We start from the raw sequence: 17,497 nt of genomic DNA on the forward strand, positions 1-17,497 counted from the left end.
TCCCTGGTGCTCCTCCTGCCCCCATCTCTTTGTCTCTTAATTTCTTTTCACCATCCTCTTACCCTCTGGACCCTGGTCGGTTTGTCGCACCGGCCGCGACATCTCATAACACCCGCAAGGCCCTTTGTGACTGGCTCCGCACCCTCTAGCTTTGCCCTCCCTCCCCACTCCCTCCTGTATGGATTCCAGTCATGCTCCAGGCATGTCTCTGCCTCAGGGCCTTTGCACAAGTTGTGCTCTTTCCTCAACCTGGAATATTGTCTCCCCAAAATCCACATTGTCACCTCCCTCAAGTCTGCTCAGATGTCCTCTTTTCTAACCACCCTATTTGAAATGGCAATCTATCCCACGTCCTCTTGTTTCGTTTTTCCACAATGCTAATATACTATGTCATTCACTTATTGTATTTATTGCCTATCTGTTGTCTCTTTCTATTAAAAGAAAAAACATTCCACGAAGACAGAATTATTTGTCTGCTTTATTCGCTTTGCATGCTTAGTGTCCCAAACAGGGCCTGGCAAACAGTAGGCAATCAAGAAGTATTTGTTGAATTAATAAAACTGCTTTGGGCTTGTTCTCTCTGTGGCTTTTTCATAGACAGTGTAAACCCCAAAATGCTGAAGAAAAATGGGGGGAAAAGGAAAAACAGAAAATCACACCAGGAGACCTAAGGCTTGAGGTAGAGCCCGGCCCTGCAGCTGATTTGCCGTGTGACAGCGGGCACACCACTGCCCCCTGGGTCTCACCTTCCCATCCCCAGGATGACTGGATCTGGTGGTGAGGGTCTTCTCAAGTCTGGCAATGGACAGCCCCCTCCCTGGCTTCCATCCGAAGCTCAGGGGAGTCCTAACCCTGGGCCCAGCTGGAGAAAGTGGGCTTATTAAGGCCAGCTGTGTGGACACACCAGAGGGTCACGTGGCCACATCACCTGCGGCACAGCAAGGCTTTGAGCCTTGAGAAGGCGGTCTGGGGCCCGGACGCCCACTCTACGCATTGTGGAATCTTGGAAGTATTACTTGGCTTCTCTGTGCCTCAGTTTCTTCTGTCCTGTGGGAATCATGGTGATTCCGACCTCCAAGAGCTGCCTCGAGGACCAGGTGGGGAAGAGTGATAGTGTTTACCCCACAGGCCTGCTTCAGTGGGTGAGTCCACGTGAGGGGCAGAGAGAGCTGCCTGGTGCACAGAACAGACCCAAGAAGGTGCGCTGTCACGTGGGTGGGCCAGCCTGGGGAGACTGGTCCCAAGCCAGCTCGGTCCTCGAGTGCATAGCCCAGGGGTGACCTCCTTGCTACGGTCCCCTGAGCTCCTTGCTTTTCTTGCCTCTTCCTCTCTGACACCCATGTTGGATGGACCCCGGTGTTCAGGGCCCCAGGCATGCAGGGGGCTGTGACGTGAGGACCCAGACCTGCACTCGAGGCTTCTTGAGCCCCTGATCCTTCCCAGGAGACTAAGAGAGCCAGCTTGGCGTGATTCTGACATTGACATTCATGCGGGTCGGAGGGGCAGCTCCTGGGCAGGAAGAGCAGCGGGATCTGAGTGGGGAGGGGCTAAGGAGCCTGTAAACCACAGGTGCTGACTCATGGCTCTGCTGGGCCCTATAAAGGAACCAGCCAAGGGGCTTCCTGCAGCTGGCGGGACGGGCTGGCGGGATTATGGCTCAGGGTGCGGTGATCCACGTGACCCCGGAGCAGCCCACCCATGCCGTGTGTGTGCTGGGCACCGAGACTCAGCTGGATGTCTACGGGTGAGCAGGGACATTCTGGGGGCGGGGGACAGGCCCACCGATGCTGGATGAGCAGGTTCTGCAGACGTAGGACGTGGGGTTGGCTCAGGCTTTAGGCTGCAGCCTTTGTAGCTGCTGCCAGGGGAGATGCTGGAGGGGTGAGGCTCGCATGGTCCTGGGATGTGCTGGATTCCAGGCGAGGGCTCCCCAAGGCCTCACCACAGGTGAATTATCACAGGGCAAGCAGGGCCTTCGCCTTTCACCATTGAGGCAGCTTGGAGCTCAGAGAGGGTGTGTGACTTGCCAAAGGTCACACAGCAGGTGTGCCCTGGAAGGAAGGCGGGGCCCTGGACTTCATGACCCACACCTGGTTCACGGTGCAGTTCGTTACCTGCGCCCCCCCCACACCTCTCAGCCAAGCCTCCCTCCACGGGTGCGGAATAACCTATGTGTGGTGGGAGAGGCTGGGGCGGGAAACCTGTCCCTGCTGTTGGCCAGCTGGCTGGCCTTGGCCAACTGAGCTTCAGGTCCCTCATCTGTGAAATGGGGACGATACTGACTCCGTAGGGTGGTCAGAGGGATTGAATGGGAAAGGCTGTGGGCGTGCGGAAGTACTTAGCGCAGAGCCGGACGTATTGCTGGTGGATTTTCATCCACCCATGCATCCATTTACCCAACAAATACCAGCTGCACACCTACTATGCGCCCGGCCTGCGCCAGGCTCCAGTGATGCAAAATGGTCTATGGACGCTCAGCAAGTGTGCATGGTCAGTGTCATTATCGATCATCGTAGTGGCCGCCCCGGGCTTCCTCCCACCCAGGCTGGACGTCTGTGGTCCTAGTATGTGGCCATAGGAGTGCCTGGGACATTTCCTCCAAGTGTCACTGAGTGCCTGACCCCCGGGCCATGGTGGAGCAGCAGTAAAGTTCTGGGGTGCTGTCTGGAGCTGTGGCTAGGAGGCAGGAGACAGAGAGGCCAAGTGGTGAAGGATAAAGAGAGACCCATGTCACCTGAGGCCACTGAGTCTTCCAGGAGTGAGCTCCTACCTCCGTGAGACGGTCCACGCCCTGCCCATCCCCTACGACAATGGCTGCCGGCTCCACCCCACTGCCTACACAGGACTCCGTCATCAGCCTTAGGAGGCAGGCAGTGCTGTTATTCCCATTTTACAGAAGGGGAAGCTGAGGCTCTGAGAGGTCCAGTAACCATGTAAAGCCACACGGTTCGTAGGTGAGGGAGCCAGGATTCAAACCGGGCTCTGGGGCCCCACCCCCTCACTTCCCGTCCACTCTTAACAGCAGCCCGGAGCCAGCCACCACCCTGACTGTGGCCTGAATTCCCTTCTGGAAACACAGATGGGGTTGGTACTGCCTCCTCTCCAGCTCTGTTCCCCTGACCTCCTCCCAGCACACGCGTGCTCCACGCCCCTGCCGGAGCCGTGTCCTCTACCGCTGGGCTCAGAGCCCCCCGGGATATAGAAAGACAGCGCTGCAGAGGCAGGAGCAGACCCAGGGGTGTAGGAATCTCTTCCAGAGCTGCCGCTTGTGATTTTCATTCTGCATTTGGGAAGTACTTTTCCTATAAGGAGAAGCATGTTGATTATACTTGGACAAAATCCCACCGACCTGAGACAAATATTGAAACCCGTCGAGGGCTTTCTGTGATGCTCGTGGCTGGAGTCAGGGAGGTAGCGTGACCCTGGCTACTATGTGCCAGGTCCTTCGGTCGGTGATGTCTAATGAGCCTGTTTTAGAGATGAGTAAACTGAGGTTTCAAGGTCATGCAAAGTCAAGGTGACCAAGCCAGGAAATTCAAATCCAGGACTGCCAGACCCCAAATTCACTTGCTTCCCTAGCACACTTGGCCTCTAAGTGCTGTGGCACTGGCCTTGTTGGGCCCTGCTGCCTGGTTGGTGGAGCTCACGCAGCTTCCAGAGGGCTTGGAAGGACCAGAATGTTGTGGGTGGGGAGGGTCTGGAGTCACCAACCATGGAAGATGGTGGGTGTCCTGATGCTGCTGTCAGGGGGCTTGTCCTCTTCCTCCCAGTGTCTCCTTCTCAGCAGATAGTTACTCAGTGTGACAGTGGGGAGCCTGGATGTCTCTAAGCCTCAGTTTACCCACCTGTAAAATGGGAACATTAACATCCGTGCTCTTGGGTCGTGGTGAGGATGAAACCACATAAGGCATGCTGAGTGTCCTCAGAGCAGTCCCCCTTCCTGTAAGGATTGTGTGAGCCACTGAAGGCGAGCGTCTCAGATGCTAAGTGCTGTCCAGCCTGGGGTCATAGGGAAGGAGATGCTGGATTCAGGAGTTGGAGGGATGATGTCACTTGTCTGGGGCTCAAGCTCTCAGTGTTGGCTCTGCAGAGGCTAGTAGAAATCACTGGAAGACCAGCTCCGGATTGTCTCACAACAGCACACATGGCTGCTCCCCACCACTCACAGTGAAAACCCCCTTATGTTTTTGAAAGTCCCTTGTTTGGAGACCTGAGAGGGTCTAGAAAACAGCCAAAGGAAAGAACAGACATTCCAGGTCCAATCCCGGTGGCAGGGACACCCACTAGTGGAGTTCAGTAGATGTGGCATGGTGACCTTGTCGAGGAAGACTTGGGGGAGCCCACAACGGGACAGCAGATCCTCTGGCTGAGGAAATCGCCCTTCTCCTAGCCAGGACCCCTTGGGACCACAGAGCTTGCCCCCACCCCATCCTCTGTTCCCCCAGCTCAAGGTCTGGCACACAGCACCGACACGTACATCTGGGGAGGTGAGGGGTGGCACGAGGAACTCAGTGTGACCGCAGTATGGAGAGAAGGTGGAGGTAGGCCGCATGAAGGAAGGGCACTGGCACCATCCCGACCCATTGCGCAGAGACGCGCAATGCCTCAAGCTGACCTTGGCGAGGTGTCTGCAGCCCTCTGCCTCAGTCCGGCACCTGTGAGATGGAGAGAAGGTTGGTGGTGAAAAGTCAACGAGCTGATGTGTGGGAAGAACATGTGCGGGGCCTGGAGCAGAGTGAATGCTCTGTAAATGCTCGCTGTCCTTGAAGGCTAAGAACCTGAGCTTGACTTTGTGTGGATGGCGCGAGGGCCAGGGGTGGGGGCAGGGGACTGGGTAACACATGAAAGGAAATCTGGGAGCAGAGACTGGGAGAGTGTTAGGGGAAATATGTTTCTTTTTTCATCTACTTCTTGATCCTTCAAAACAGACTTAAAAAATTTGTCTCCTGAAAGAAAATAATCAAAATGTCCATCAATGATGGTCCCTAAGTGGGAATATTCCATTTTCTTCTAGGCAGTTCTTCCCTCCTCCTCATTCCCTCCCTCTCTCCCTCTCTCCATTTCCTCTCTTCCTTCCTTCCTCTCTGTCTGCCTCTCTCCCCCTGTCTTCCTTGTTAGACCTCTATTAGCTAAAGATCACCATGGGACAAATAGTCCACAAACCCAGTGGCTTGAAACAGTAGTGGCTATTATCTTACTGTTTCTGTGGGGCAGGACTCCTCCGTGGCTTAGCTGGGTCCTCTGCCTCGGGCCTCAGCGGTCAGGGTCAAGGTGCCCGTGTGGTTATAACCATGTTGAGGCTTGGCTGAGGCAAGGGTCTGCTTCGAGGCCCCCCTCTTATGGTTGTTGGTGGCTTGCTCCATCAAGGTGAGGAAGCCAAGGTTGGGAGGAGAGGAAGAGAAATGGGGGGACAGAGAAAGGGTCTTTTGTAACCTTATCACAGACATGACAACCCATCCCTTTGGTTTTTCCCTTTGGCCAGAAGGCCCTCGAGAGGCTCTTTCCACCCTCCCTGAGGAGGGATTTACACAAGGGTATGGGCACCAGAGGTGGGGATTACTGGAGACCATCTTTGAGGTCTCCTTCTCACAGACTTTTCCTGTGTTTTCCTAATTCTGTAGAAGGAATACATGTAGCTTTTGATATAGAGATTAAGAACTTTATGGCAAGAATAAAAACAGAAAACACAATTCTAACACACATCTTTGCGTCCTTGGGGAGTGAGCTCTGCCTTTCCAGGGAGCCTCCATCATGGTCTAAATCTGCTACGATGCTCTAGTCCTTCCACTGTCTGTGGGTCACTCACTGTTACAGAAAGTGCTGCTCCGAACGATCCCGGACATGTCTCCTGGTGGACACGTGCCAGGGATGCTCTGGGGTGTCTGCCTTGCGGTGGATTGCTGGGTTTGGGGCGGGCCGATGTTTGACTTCAAACAGAACACCAAGTTGTTTTACAGAGTGATAAAGTTCACATTCCTCTGAGCAGTGTGTTAGGGTTGCCTTTGAACTGTCCACAGTGTTATTTTTCACCAGTCCAGTCACAGTAGTATCCCTGTCCCGCTATGGCCTGGATATTTTTGTTTCCTTACTCATGAGTGGGATGGAGTGACTCTTCACATGTTTGCCATCCTTTTCTGTTGCAGCCTCTCTGAATACCTGTTCATATTGTTGGCTATTTTTTTTTTCTATTGAGTTATTTTTTTCATATCGATTCACCCATGTTCTTCACATATTCTAGGTGCTAAACATTTTCGGTTTGATGTCAAGAATATCTTCTCTGTAGATGATGCTAAGTCTTTTCTCTTTATAGTGTCTTTTGATGAACAGAAGTTATTTATTCTCTTCTAGTTGAACTTAAAATCTTTTCTTTAATGTTTATTGGTTTTATGCCTTGTTGAAGAAAGGACACAAAGATGCTTGTGTCATCTTCTTTTAAAAGATGCAAACACCTGTTTATGATAAAACTCTCAGTAAATTTAGAGGGGAATTTCCTCGACCTGATAGTCTACCAACAAAAAACCCTACAGATAACATCAACCTAATGGTGAGAAACTTGCAGCTTTCCCACTAAAATGAGGAGAAAGGTAAAGATGTCTCCACTCACTACTGCTTTTCAACATCATACTAAAATTTCTAGCAAATGCAATGAGACTAGAAAAGGAAATAAGAGAGATACTAATTTTGGAAAGAAAGAAATAAACCTATCTTTCTTCACAGATGACAAGGTCATCTATGTAGAAACTTCAAATGAATTAATAACAACAACAACAAAAAAAAACCCTAACCCTCCCCCCAAAAAACACTAAAAAGCAATTATGGCAAAGCTATAGAATACAGTGTTAATGTAGAAAAGTCCATCATTTTCCTACCTACCAGCAACAAACAAGTGGAGTTTGAAAATTAAAAACACAGTACCATTTACATTTGTACTCCCCAAATTAAATACTTATGTATTTAGGTATTAGGTATACATACTTAGGTATGTATAATATCTATATGAGGAAATGGCAAGACCCTGATGAAAGAAATCAAAGAAGTAAATAATTGAAGAGATATTCCATGTTCATGGATAGGAAGATTCAACATTGCCAGGATGTTCTTCCCAGCTTGATGTATAGATTCAGTGCAATCCCATTTTCTGGATGTCAACAAACTGATTCTAAAGTTTCTATGGAGAGGGAAAAAATTCAGAATAGCTAACAGTTTTGAAGGAGAATAATAAAGTTGGAGGGCTGAAACTATATTATAAAGACTTATTATAAATCTATAATCAAGCGAGTGTGGTATTGGCAAAGGAATAGAGAAGTAAATAAATAGAACAGAATAGAGAACCAAAAATGGATCTATGTAAATATAATCAACTGACCCTTGTCAAAAAGCAAAGACAATACAATGGGAAAAAAGTTTTTTCAACAAATGGTGCTGGAACAACTGGACATTTACATTCAAAAAAGGAATCTAGACACAGACCTTACATCCTTCACAGAAATTAACTCAGAATAGGCCATAGACCTAAATGTAAAACAGAAAACTATAAAATTCTCAAGGTAGTATAGGAGAAACTCTAGATGACCTTGACAATGACTCTTTAGGTAAAATACAAAAGGCATAATCCAGAAAAGAATAGAAAGAATTGATAAGTTGGACTTCATTAAAATTTAAAAGTTCTGCTCTAAAAAAGTCTGCCAAGTGAATAAGGAAGACAAACCACAGACTGGGAGGAAAAATATATATATTTTTAAAGATTTTATTTATTTATTTGACAGAATGAGATCACAAGTAGGCAGAGAGGCAGGCAGAGAGAGAGGAGGAAGCAGGCTCCCTGCTGAGCAGAGAGCCTGATGCGGGACTCGATTCCACGACCCTGAGATCATGGCCTGAGCCGAAGGCAGCGGCTTAACCCACTGAGCCACCCAGGCGCCCCAGACTGGAAGAAAATATTAACAAAAGATACATCTAATAAAGGATTGTTATCAAAAACTTACAAAGAACTTTAAAACAACAATAACAAACCACCTGGTTGAAAAATGGGCTAAAGATCTTAACAGACACCTCACCAAAGAAGATACACAGATGGAAGGTAGGCATGTGGGAAAGATGCTCCCCATGATATGTCATCCAGGAAATGCAAATTAAGACAACCATAAGATGCCACTTCACACCTATTAGAATGACCAAGATCCAGAACACTGAGAGCACCAAATGCTGGAGAGGATGTGGAAGAATACGAATTCTCATTTCACCATTGGTGATCATGCAAGATGGTACAGCCACTTTGGAAGACGATTTGGTGGTTTCCTACAAAATTAAACATACTCTTACCATACAGTCCAGTAATTGCACTCCTTGGTATTTACCCAAAGAGGTTGAAAACCTATGTCCACACAAAATTTGCACACTGATATTTATAGCAGCTTTGTTCATAATTGCCAAAACTTGGAAGCAACCAAGAAGTCTCTCAGTAGGTGAATGGATAAAGAAACTGCAGTCCATTCAGACAATGGAATGTTATTCAGTGCTAAAAAGAAATGAGCTATCAAGCCATAAAAAGGCATGGAGGAAACTTAAAATGGATATTAGTAAGAAAGAAGCCAATCTGAAAAGACTACATAGCTACCCTATGACCCAATGATTGCACTACTGGGTATTTATCCCAAAGATACAGATGTAGTAAAAGGAAGGGCCATATGCACCCCAATGTTCATAGCAGCAATGTCCACAATAACCAAACTGTGGAAAGAGCTGAGATGCCCTTCAACAGATGGGTGGATAAAGAAGTTGCGGTCCATATATACAATGGAATATTACTCAGTCATCAGAAAGGATGAACTACTTTTACATCAACCTGGATGGGACTGGAGGAGATTATGCTGAGTGAAATAAGTCAAGCAGAGAAAGTCAATTATCATATGGTTTCACTTGTTTGTGGAACATAAGGAATAACATGGAGGACATTAGGAGAAGGAAGGGGAAAATGAAAGAGGGGGAAATCAGAGGGGGAGATGAACCATAAGAGACTATGGACTCTGGGAAACAACTGGGAGTTTTAGAAGGGAGCAGTGGGGGTGAGCCCAGTGACGGGTGTTAAGGAAGACACAGATTGCATGGAGCACTGGGTTTATATGCAAAAAAATGAATCATGGGGGTGCCTGAGTGGCTCAGTGGGTTAAAGCCTCTGCCTTCAGTTTGGGTCATGATCTCAGGGTCCTGGGATCGAGCCCGGCATCGGGCTCTCTGCTCAGTGTGGAGCCTGCTTCCTCCTCTCTCTCTCTGCCTGCCTCTCTGCCTACTTGTGATCTCTGTCTGTCAAACAAATAAAATCTTTAAAAAAAATAAATCATGGAACACTACATAAAAAACTAATGATGTACTGTGTGGTGACTAATATAACATAATAATAATTTTTAAAAAGATTACATACCATGTGATCCTGACTATATGACATTCTGGAAAAGACAAAACTATGGCAACAGTAAAAGATCAGCAGTTGCCAGGGGTTGGGAAAACGAGGGATAAATAGGCAGAACACAGAGGATTTTTTTTTTTTTTGGTATAACTTTTAAAATCATGTTAGTCACCATAGAGTATATTATTAGTTTTTGATGTAGTGTTCCATGATTCATTGTTTGTATATAACACCAAGTGCTCCAAGCAGTACATGCCCTCCTTAATACCCATCACCAGACTCACCCATCCCGTACAACCCCCTCCCCTCTAAAACCCTCAGTTTGATTCCCAGAGTCCATAGTCTTTCATTGTTCGTCTCCCCCTCTGATTCTACCCCCTTCATTTTCCACTTACTTCTCCTAATGTCCTCCATGTTTTTCTTTATGTGCCACCAAATAAGTGAAACCATGCGATAACTGACTTTCTCTGCTTGATTTATTTCACTCAACATAATTTCCTCCAGTCCCATCCATGTTGATGCAAATGTTGGGTATTCATCTTTTCTGATGACTAAGTAATATTCCATTGTATATATGGACCACACCATCTTTATCCATTCACCTGTTGAAGGGCATCTCAGCTCTTTCCACAGTTTGGCTATTATGGACATTGCTGCTATAAACATTGGGGTGCATATGACCTTTCTTTTCACTACATCTGTATCTTTGGGGTAAATACCCAGTAGTGCAATTGCCCTATTTTAAACTTTTTTTTTAAAAGATTAAAAAAAATTTTTTTTGACACACAAAGAGAGAGAGAACAAGCAGGCAAAGAAGGAGGCCAGGGCGGGGTGGGGGGTGGGGTCATGGAAAGCAGTTTTTCTAAAGTGACTGCACCAACTTGCATTCCCACCAACAGTGTAAGAGGGTTCCCCTTTCTCCACAACCGCTCCAACAATTGTTTTTTCTTGTCTTCTCAATTTTTTGCCATTCTAACTAGTGTAAGGTGTTATCTCAATGTGGGTTTGATTTGAATCACCCTGATTGTTAATGATGATGAACATTTTTTCATATGTCTGCTAGCCATTTATGCATCTTCTTTGGAAAAGTGTCTGTTCGTGTCTTCTGCCCATTATTTGACTTGATTATTTGTTTTTTGGGTGTTTGGTTTGGGAAGTACTTTATAGATCTTGGATACCAGCCCTTTATCTGTAGTGTCATTTGCAAATATCTTCTCCCATTCCGTGGGTTGTCTCTTCTTTTTGTTGACTGTTTCCTTTGCTGTGCAGAACCTTTTTATATTGATGAAGTCCCAAAAGTTCATTTTTACTTTTGTTTCCCTTGCCTTTGGAGACCTATTTTGAAAGAAGTTGCTGTGACCTATGTCAAAAGGTTACTGCCTATGTTCTCCTCTAGGATTTTGAAGGATACTTTATCCAGCAAGGCTGTCATTCAGATGGACAGAGAGACCAGGAGCTTCCAAGACCAGCAGAAACTGAAAGAATATGTGACCACAAAGCCAGCCCTGCAAGAAATATTAAGGGGGTTTCTATAAAAGGAGAAAGATCCGCAAGAGTGACATAGAGCAGAAATTTACAGAGACTACCTATAGAAACAAAGACTTCACAGGAAACATGATGACAATAAAATCCTATCTATCGATAATCACTCTCAACGTGAATGGCCTAAATGCTCCCATGAAACGGCACAGAGTTGCAGATTGGATAAAAAGACAGGACCCATCCATATGCTGTCTACAAGAGACTCGTTTTGAACCTAAAGATACATCCAGACTGAAAGTGAAGGGATGGAGAACCATTTTTCATGCCAATGGACCTCAAAAGAAAGCTGGGGTAGCAGTTCTCATATCAGACAAATTAGATTTTAAGCTAAAGACTGTAGTTAGAGATACAAAAGGACACTATATCATGCTAAAAGGGGCTATCGAACAAGAGGATCTAATGATTGTAAATATCTATGCCCCCAACAAGGGAGCAGCCAACTACATATGCCAACTATTAACCAAAATAAAGAGACATATTGATAATAATATGCTAAGAGTAGGTGACCTCAACACCCCACTCTCAGCAATGGACAGATTCTCTAAGCAGAAAATCAACAAAGAAACAAGAGCTTTGAATGATGCATTGGACCAGATGGAGTACGTAGATACATACAGAACATTCCACCCTAAAACAACAGAATACTCATTCTTTTCGAACATACATGGAACTTTCTCTAGAATAGACCACATACTGGGTCACAAGTCAGGTCTCAACCGATACCAAAAGATTGAGATTATTCCCTGCATATTCTTGGACCATAATGCTTTGAAACTGGAACTCAATCACAAGTACAGAGGATTTTCAGGGCAATGATACTATTCTGTATGATACCATAATGGTGTATACATGTCACCATGCATACATTTGTTTAAATTCATAGACTGTACAACACCAAAAGCAAAACATAATGTAAACTGCAGACTTTGGATGATTATGATAGACCTATCAATTTTAACGAGTGTACCACTCCAGTGGATGATGCTGATAATGAGAGAGGCTGTGCATGGGGGTGGAGGGCAGGAGATATATGGAAAATCTTTGTACCTTCCACTCAATTTTGCTGTTATCCTAAAGCTTCTCTAAAAAATAAAATCTATTTTTTAAAAAATTCAAATTATTACTTTTCATTTTTAAGCCTTAAATCCACCTGGAGCTTGTTTTGGTATATGGTGTGAGGATGGGATCGATTTAATTATTTATCCAATTTAACTATTTTCCCTATGAGCGAGCAATTGTTCCACCACCATTTGTTACATAATCTTCCCTTTGCCTGCTTATTTACAAGATCACTTCAGACAGGTCAAGGAGAATCTCTCTCTCTCTCTCTCTCTCTCTCTCTCTTTAATTAACATATAATGTATTATTTTTTTCAGGGGTATAGGTCTTACACAATTCACAGTGCTCACCATAACACATACCCTCCCCAATGTCCATCACCCAGCCACCCTATCTCTCCCACCCTCCTCCACTCTAGCAACCCTCAGTTTGTTTCCTGAGATTAAGAATCTCTTATGGTTTGTCTCCCTCTCTGGTTTCATCTTGTTTCATTTTTCCCTCCCTTCCTCTATGATCCTCTCTCTTGTTTCTCAAATTCTTCATATCAGTGAAGTCATATGAAACTTGTCTTTCTCTGGTTGACTTATTTCACTTAGCACAATACCCTCTAGTTCTATCTGTGTCATTGCAAATGGCAAGATTTCATTTTTGATGGCTGCATAATATTTCAGTGTGTGTGTGTGTGTGTGTGTGTGTGTGTGTGTGTGTGTGTGTACTACATCTATCCACTCATCTGCTGATGGACATCTAGGCTCTTTCCATAGTTTGGTTACTGTGGCTATTGCTGCTATAAACATTAGAATGCAGGTGCCCCTTCAGATCACTACATTTGTATCTTTGGGGTAAATACCCAGTAGCACAATTGTTCGGTCATAGGGTAGCTCTATTTTCAACTTTTTGAGGAACCTCCATACTGTTTTCCAGAGCAACTGCCCCAGCTTGCATTCAGTATAGGAGGTTTCACCTTTCAGGGAGAATCTCTCTTAAGTTACATCTGTCATTTGTCCCTGCCTGAGCCATTATAGCACCATCCATAGCTTCCTGGTAACTCGTACCTGGTATAGCAAGTCCCTTACCTTTTGCTTCTTTTCCTTAAGGAGTACTTTGATTGTGTTAATCCCTTGGTTTGTCATGTCACTCCTGGAATCAACTTGTCAAGTTCCATGAAATGTCCTGGAATTCCATGTTATTTCCTTCTATTAATTTGGGTCTTCTCTAATGTTTTCAATAGGTTTGGTTTTCTCCATAAAATCCTTTCATATCTTTTGTTAGATTTATCCTAGGTACTTTACAGTGTTTTTTCCTAATGTAAATTATATATCTATTTATAAAAATTATTTTTCTAACTATTTACTGCTGCTGTACAGAAATGCAACTGATTTTTGCCTCTCCACCTTATTATCTGCCTTATTGAATTCTTAGTATTTTTTTTTAATTTAGGGTTTAAAATTTGGAGGGGATGTTACAGATAATCATGCTGTTGGGTTCTGTTACCTTTTATCAACTATCTACAAAATAATCTGCCTTTCCTGTGGGGATTTTTTTTTCATTTTTCTTATTTTTTCCCTTGATCAATCTTGCCAGAAGTTTACCAGTTATATTAGTCTATTTTTGCTTTGTTGATTTACTTGTTTTATATTTCACGGATTTCTACCATCTTTATTTTCTGTGTTTTGGGAGATTACATTCTATTCGGTTTTTCTGTTTTGTCCTATATACTTATTTTTTAACTTTTCTCTTCTTTTTGAAGATCTAAGCATTTAAGGCACAAAGCAACACCTTTAGCTCCCCCAAAAGTTTTGAAATGTAGTATTTTAAATATTGCTCAATCCTAAGTATTATTATTTAATTTCCATTAATTGTCCATTGACTTGTAAATTACCTATAAGTCTGGTTTTTAGATTTCCAAATGTATGGGGCTTAAAAATGGACTTTATATTAGTGACTCCTAACTTAGTCATATTCTGATCAAAGATTGTGCTACCTATGCTGTATATGACCTATCCTTTAACATTTGCTGCAACTTGCTTGGATGGTTAACTATGAAATCAATGTTTTTTTATTGATCCATGTGCGCAATATATTTACCAGTTGTGGAGCAAGGAATTCCATATATGCGTAACAAATCAAGCTTGTTAATTTTGTTACTAATTTTTTCATCTGCTTAATCTATTGTTGATTGAGAAAGAAGACTTACAGTCTTCAACTGTGATGATGGGTTTGTCAACTTCTCCCTGCATTTCTATCAGTTTTGCCTTATATGTATATGGAGCTATGTTATTAGGTGCATACAAGTTTAGAAATATCTTCTGGGTGAATTGAGCCTTAAATTATTAGGTTGTGTTCCTCTCTATTGCTAATAGTGTTTTTTTAATCTAAAAATTAACTTTATCTGATATTAATATACCCACCCCAACCCTCTTTTGGTCAGTATTGGCCTAATGTATGTTTTTCCTTTCCTTTAAATTTCATCTTTTCTGGATCTTTATATTTTAGGTATGCCTCTTACAAATTTCATATAGCTGAGTTTTGTTTCTTTATAGTCAAAACTCTCTTTTAACTGGTAACATTGATACAGTGACACTTATTTTGATTATACATATATTTGGACTTGTTTTTACCTTTTTGGTATTTTTATTTTTACAGTTTTTTATCGGGGGACCTGGATGGTTCAGTCAGTTAAGCATCTGTCATCAGCTCAGGTCAGGATCTTGGAGTTCTGGGATTAAGCCCCACATTAGGCTCCCTGCTCAGCAAGGAGTCTGCTTCTCCCTCTCCATCTACCCCTCCCCATCACTCATGTTCTCTCTCTCACTCTCTCAAATAAATTTTAAAAATCTTTATTTATATTTATTTATATATATACATATATTTATGTATATGTATAAAATTTTGTGGGGTATACAATTCAAAGTAAAATACTTTTTCCAAAATACTTTGCAGATGTTATTCAGTTGTCTTCTGGATTTTGTTGTTGCTATTGGGAAACCTGCTTTTAATCTAATAGTAATTCCTTCATAGGTGACCTGACTCTTCTTTCTGGATATCTTTAATATCTCCTCTTTGTTTTCAGTGTTCCTCAAATTAACCTCCATGGTGTGTATGTGTGTGTATGTGTGTGGATGCACACAGAGAAGGGAGTCCTTGGAGATCTCTCTTATGTCATGATTTCAGTATGCTCTAAAAAGTATATTTTAATCATGATCTAGTTGTTTTGCAAGGGGAAGGTCCTTCAGAGTACCGGTGTGCCATATGCCAGAAGCAGCAGTTTGTGCTGCTCTGTGTGTCCATCCCTCTGCAATTCTCCTAGCCCAAGTGTAACCTCTTCAGGTCAGGAAAATTTCTTTTTTGTTTCTCGCTACCTACCAACAACCTCACAGTACTTCATTTCCATGGTCAGAGTTGACTGGCTACCATGTGGGGTTTACTGTTGCTGGGGGGAAAGGGAAGAATGTTGGGAGAGCAGTGGAGGGCCCTCACTGAGCCCCTCTTTCCTCCCTATTGTCTCTTCCACAGCTCTGCCCCCACAGGCTACACATCCTTCAGCATCAATGCATCCCCAGGAGTGGTCGTGGATGTTGCCCACGGCCCTCCAGCCAAGAAGAATACCACAGGTTCCTCCAAGTGGTCCCTGGACCCTAGCCTGGAAGTGAGCTTGAGGATGAAAGCTGCCAGCAGTAGCACAGGTGACCAGAAGGTGAGTGTGGTAGCCGTGGGGTGGGATGTGTGGGAGGAGGTCAGCAGGTGGCAGCAGGTCAGCTGCTCACGGTCCACCCCGTACTGACCCACAGCCCCAACCCTGGCAGAGCGTCCCCTTTTCTGGATACTATGGAGACCGTTCCAGCCATAGAATCCTGGCAGACAATACAGGGATGTTGGAGGGTTATGGAAGCTGGGTTTTTACTAAATTCCTCCATTCAGCAAATGTTTAGTATTCACCTCCTACATGCCAGGCACTGCCAGGCACTGGGGATAGAGAAGGGAACAGGACAGGTGAGGTTGCAGCCTGCATGGGGCTTACAACCTATGGGTAAAATACAGGTAAGTTGTTATAAGAGGTGGTGAGTGCTAAGGAAGCCCTGGGAAGCTCTGGTCCATGCCCACTTCCTGTGGCTGCTGGACAAATGACCAGAAGCTACTGGCTTAAATCAGCAGAAATGTATTCTCTCTGGAGAACAGAAGTTCAAAATTAAAGTGTCTTCAGAGCATCACTCCTTCTGGAGGCTCTGGAAGAACCAGTTCTTGGCCTCCTTCAGCTTCCTAAACTCTAGTCTCTGCTTCTATGGTCTTGTTCTCCCTCCCCACGCTGTCAACTCTCCCTCTGCTTCACTCTTATAAGGACCCTAGTCACTGGATTTAAGGTCTCCCTGGATAATCCGTGATGATCTCATCTCAAGACCCTTAACTACATCTGCAAAGACCTTTTTTCCAAATAAGGTCACATTCACAGGTTTCAGGAATTTGGATGTGGACATATGTTTTTGGGGACCACCACTCAACCCACTCCACCCCTCTGACTATAGATAAGCTCAACAAGATCCTCTGGGGTTCCCACAGAGATCTGGGCCAATGAGCAGTTGTTTCCAGCAGGACAGTCCATTCAGTCTTCCCTTGGGACAGAGAGTACTTGCCTACTATAGAAGCATAGAACTTGAGCCTCAAAGTATTATGTAACATAAATACATATGTTAATATTTTCTCAACATAAGTGGTGGTATATGCAACCAAAGAAGACTTCCTGGAAGAAGTGGCAAGCTGAAGGAGGTAGGAATGATCTGCCTAAGAGAGGGAAATCAGAGTGAGAACTCTATATGGGATATGTGGCCTGTGTGTACACTCTAGAGGAAGAGATGGTCAGGCATGTGCTGGGGAAACTGAGGAAGAGATGTATGGCAAGAAAAGAGGGTGAAGATGGAATTGGGGGACAGAGGTAGCCAGTATTAGAGAGTTTGGCATCAGGGACCTCACTTTCTGAGGGCAACAGGAAGCCAGTGAAAACCTACTATCTAGGGAATAACAAGTTTGCATTTGTCTTAGAAAGACCCTGCTGGCCGCAGTGTCCTGAGTAGACTGGATCCAGGCAGTCGACTAGAGGCTGGTGCCATGGTCTAGACATGAAGTGATGGTGGCTGTGACATTTCCCTGGATCCCCACTCCCCTCAGGACAGACCCAAACCCTTCAGTCTATCCCCTCAGGAGAGCCTCTTCTTCTGGCTCTTTGGTTTTACATTGGGGAAACTCCCCTCTGCCATTTTCACTTCAAAGTGTCCATCCTGGTGCTCTGCCCTCCCCTGGTCAGGGTGGGTCAGTCAGATCCACTCTTCCTGGATTTTGAACCCTGGGCAGTAAGGGTTGGTGTTTTTTGATCTTCACCAGCACTGAAGAGACCAGCTCCCCAAAGCTCCCACTGTCCAGATCCCCAGAAGGCTCCGGCTCCAGCCTTTCCAAGATCTGGTTCTGCAGGTCCTCTCCACCCCTTCTGCTTGCTGG

The 17,497-nt window shown here is 44.8% G+C and overlaps 1 protein-coding gene across 1 annotated transcript in view; it reads left to right on the plus strand.

Annotated features, from left to right (window-relative positions):
- Positions 1-1,639: 1,639 nt before the first annotated feature.
- The window catches only part of PADI4 (peptidyl arginine deiminase 4), a 37,134-nt gene continuing 21,276 nt past the window's right edge, over positions 1,640-17,497 (plus strand). The window contains exons 1-2 of the mRNA XM_059137240.1: positions 1,640-1,744; positions 15,524-15,704. Of these exons, the coding sequence (XP_058993223.1) occupies positions 1,653-1,744; positions 15,524-15,704 (273 nt within the window). The 5' untranslated portion in view covers positions 1,640-1,652. The remainder of the gene's footprint in view (positions 1,745-15,523; positions 15,705-17,497) is intronic.

Source organism: Mustela lutreola, chromosome 10 (genome assembly GCF_030435805.1).
Source record: "Mustela lutreola isolate mMusLut2 chromosome 10, mMusLut2.pri, whole genome shotgun sequence".
In the NCBI taxonomy this organism is placed as follows: domain Eukaryota; kingdom Metazoa; phylum Chordata; class Mammalia; order Carnivora; family Mustelidae; genus Mustela; species Mustela lutreola.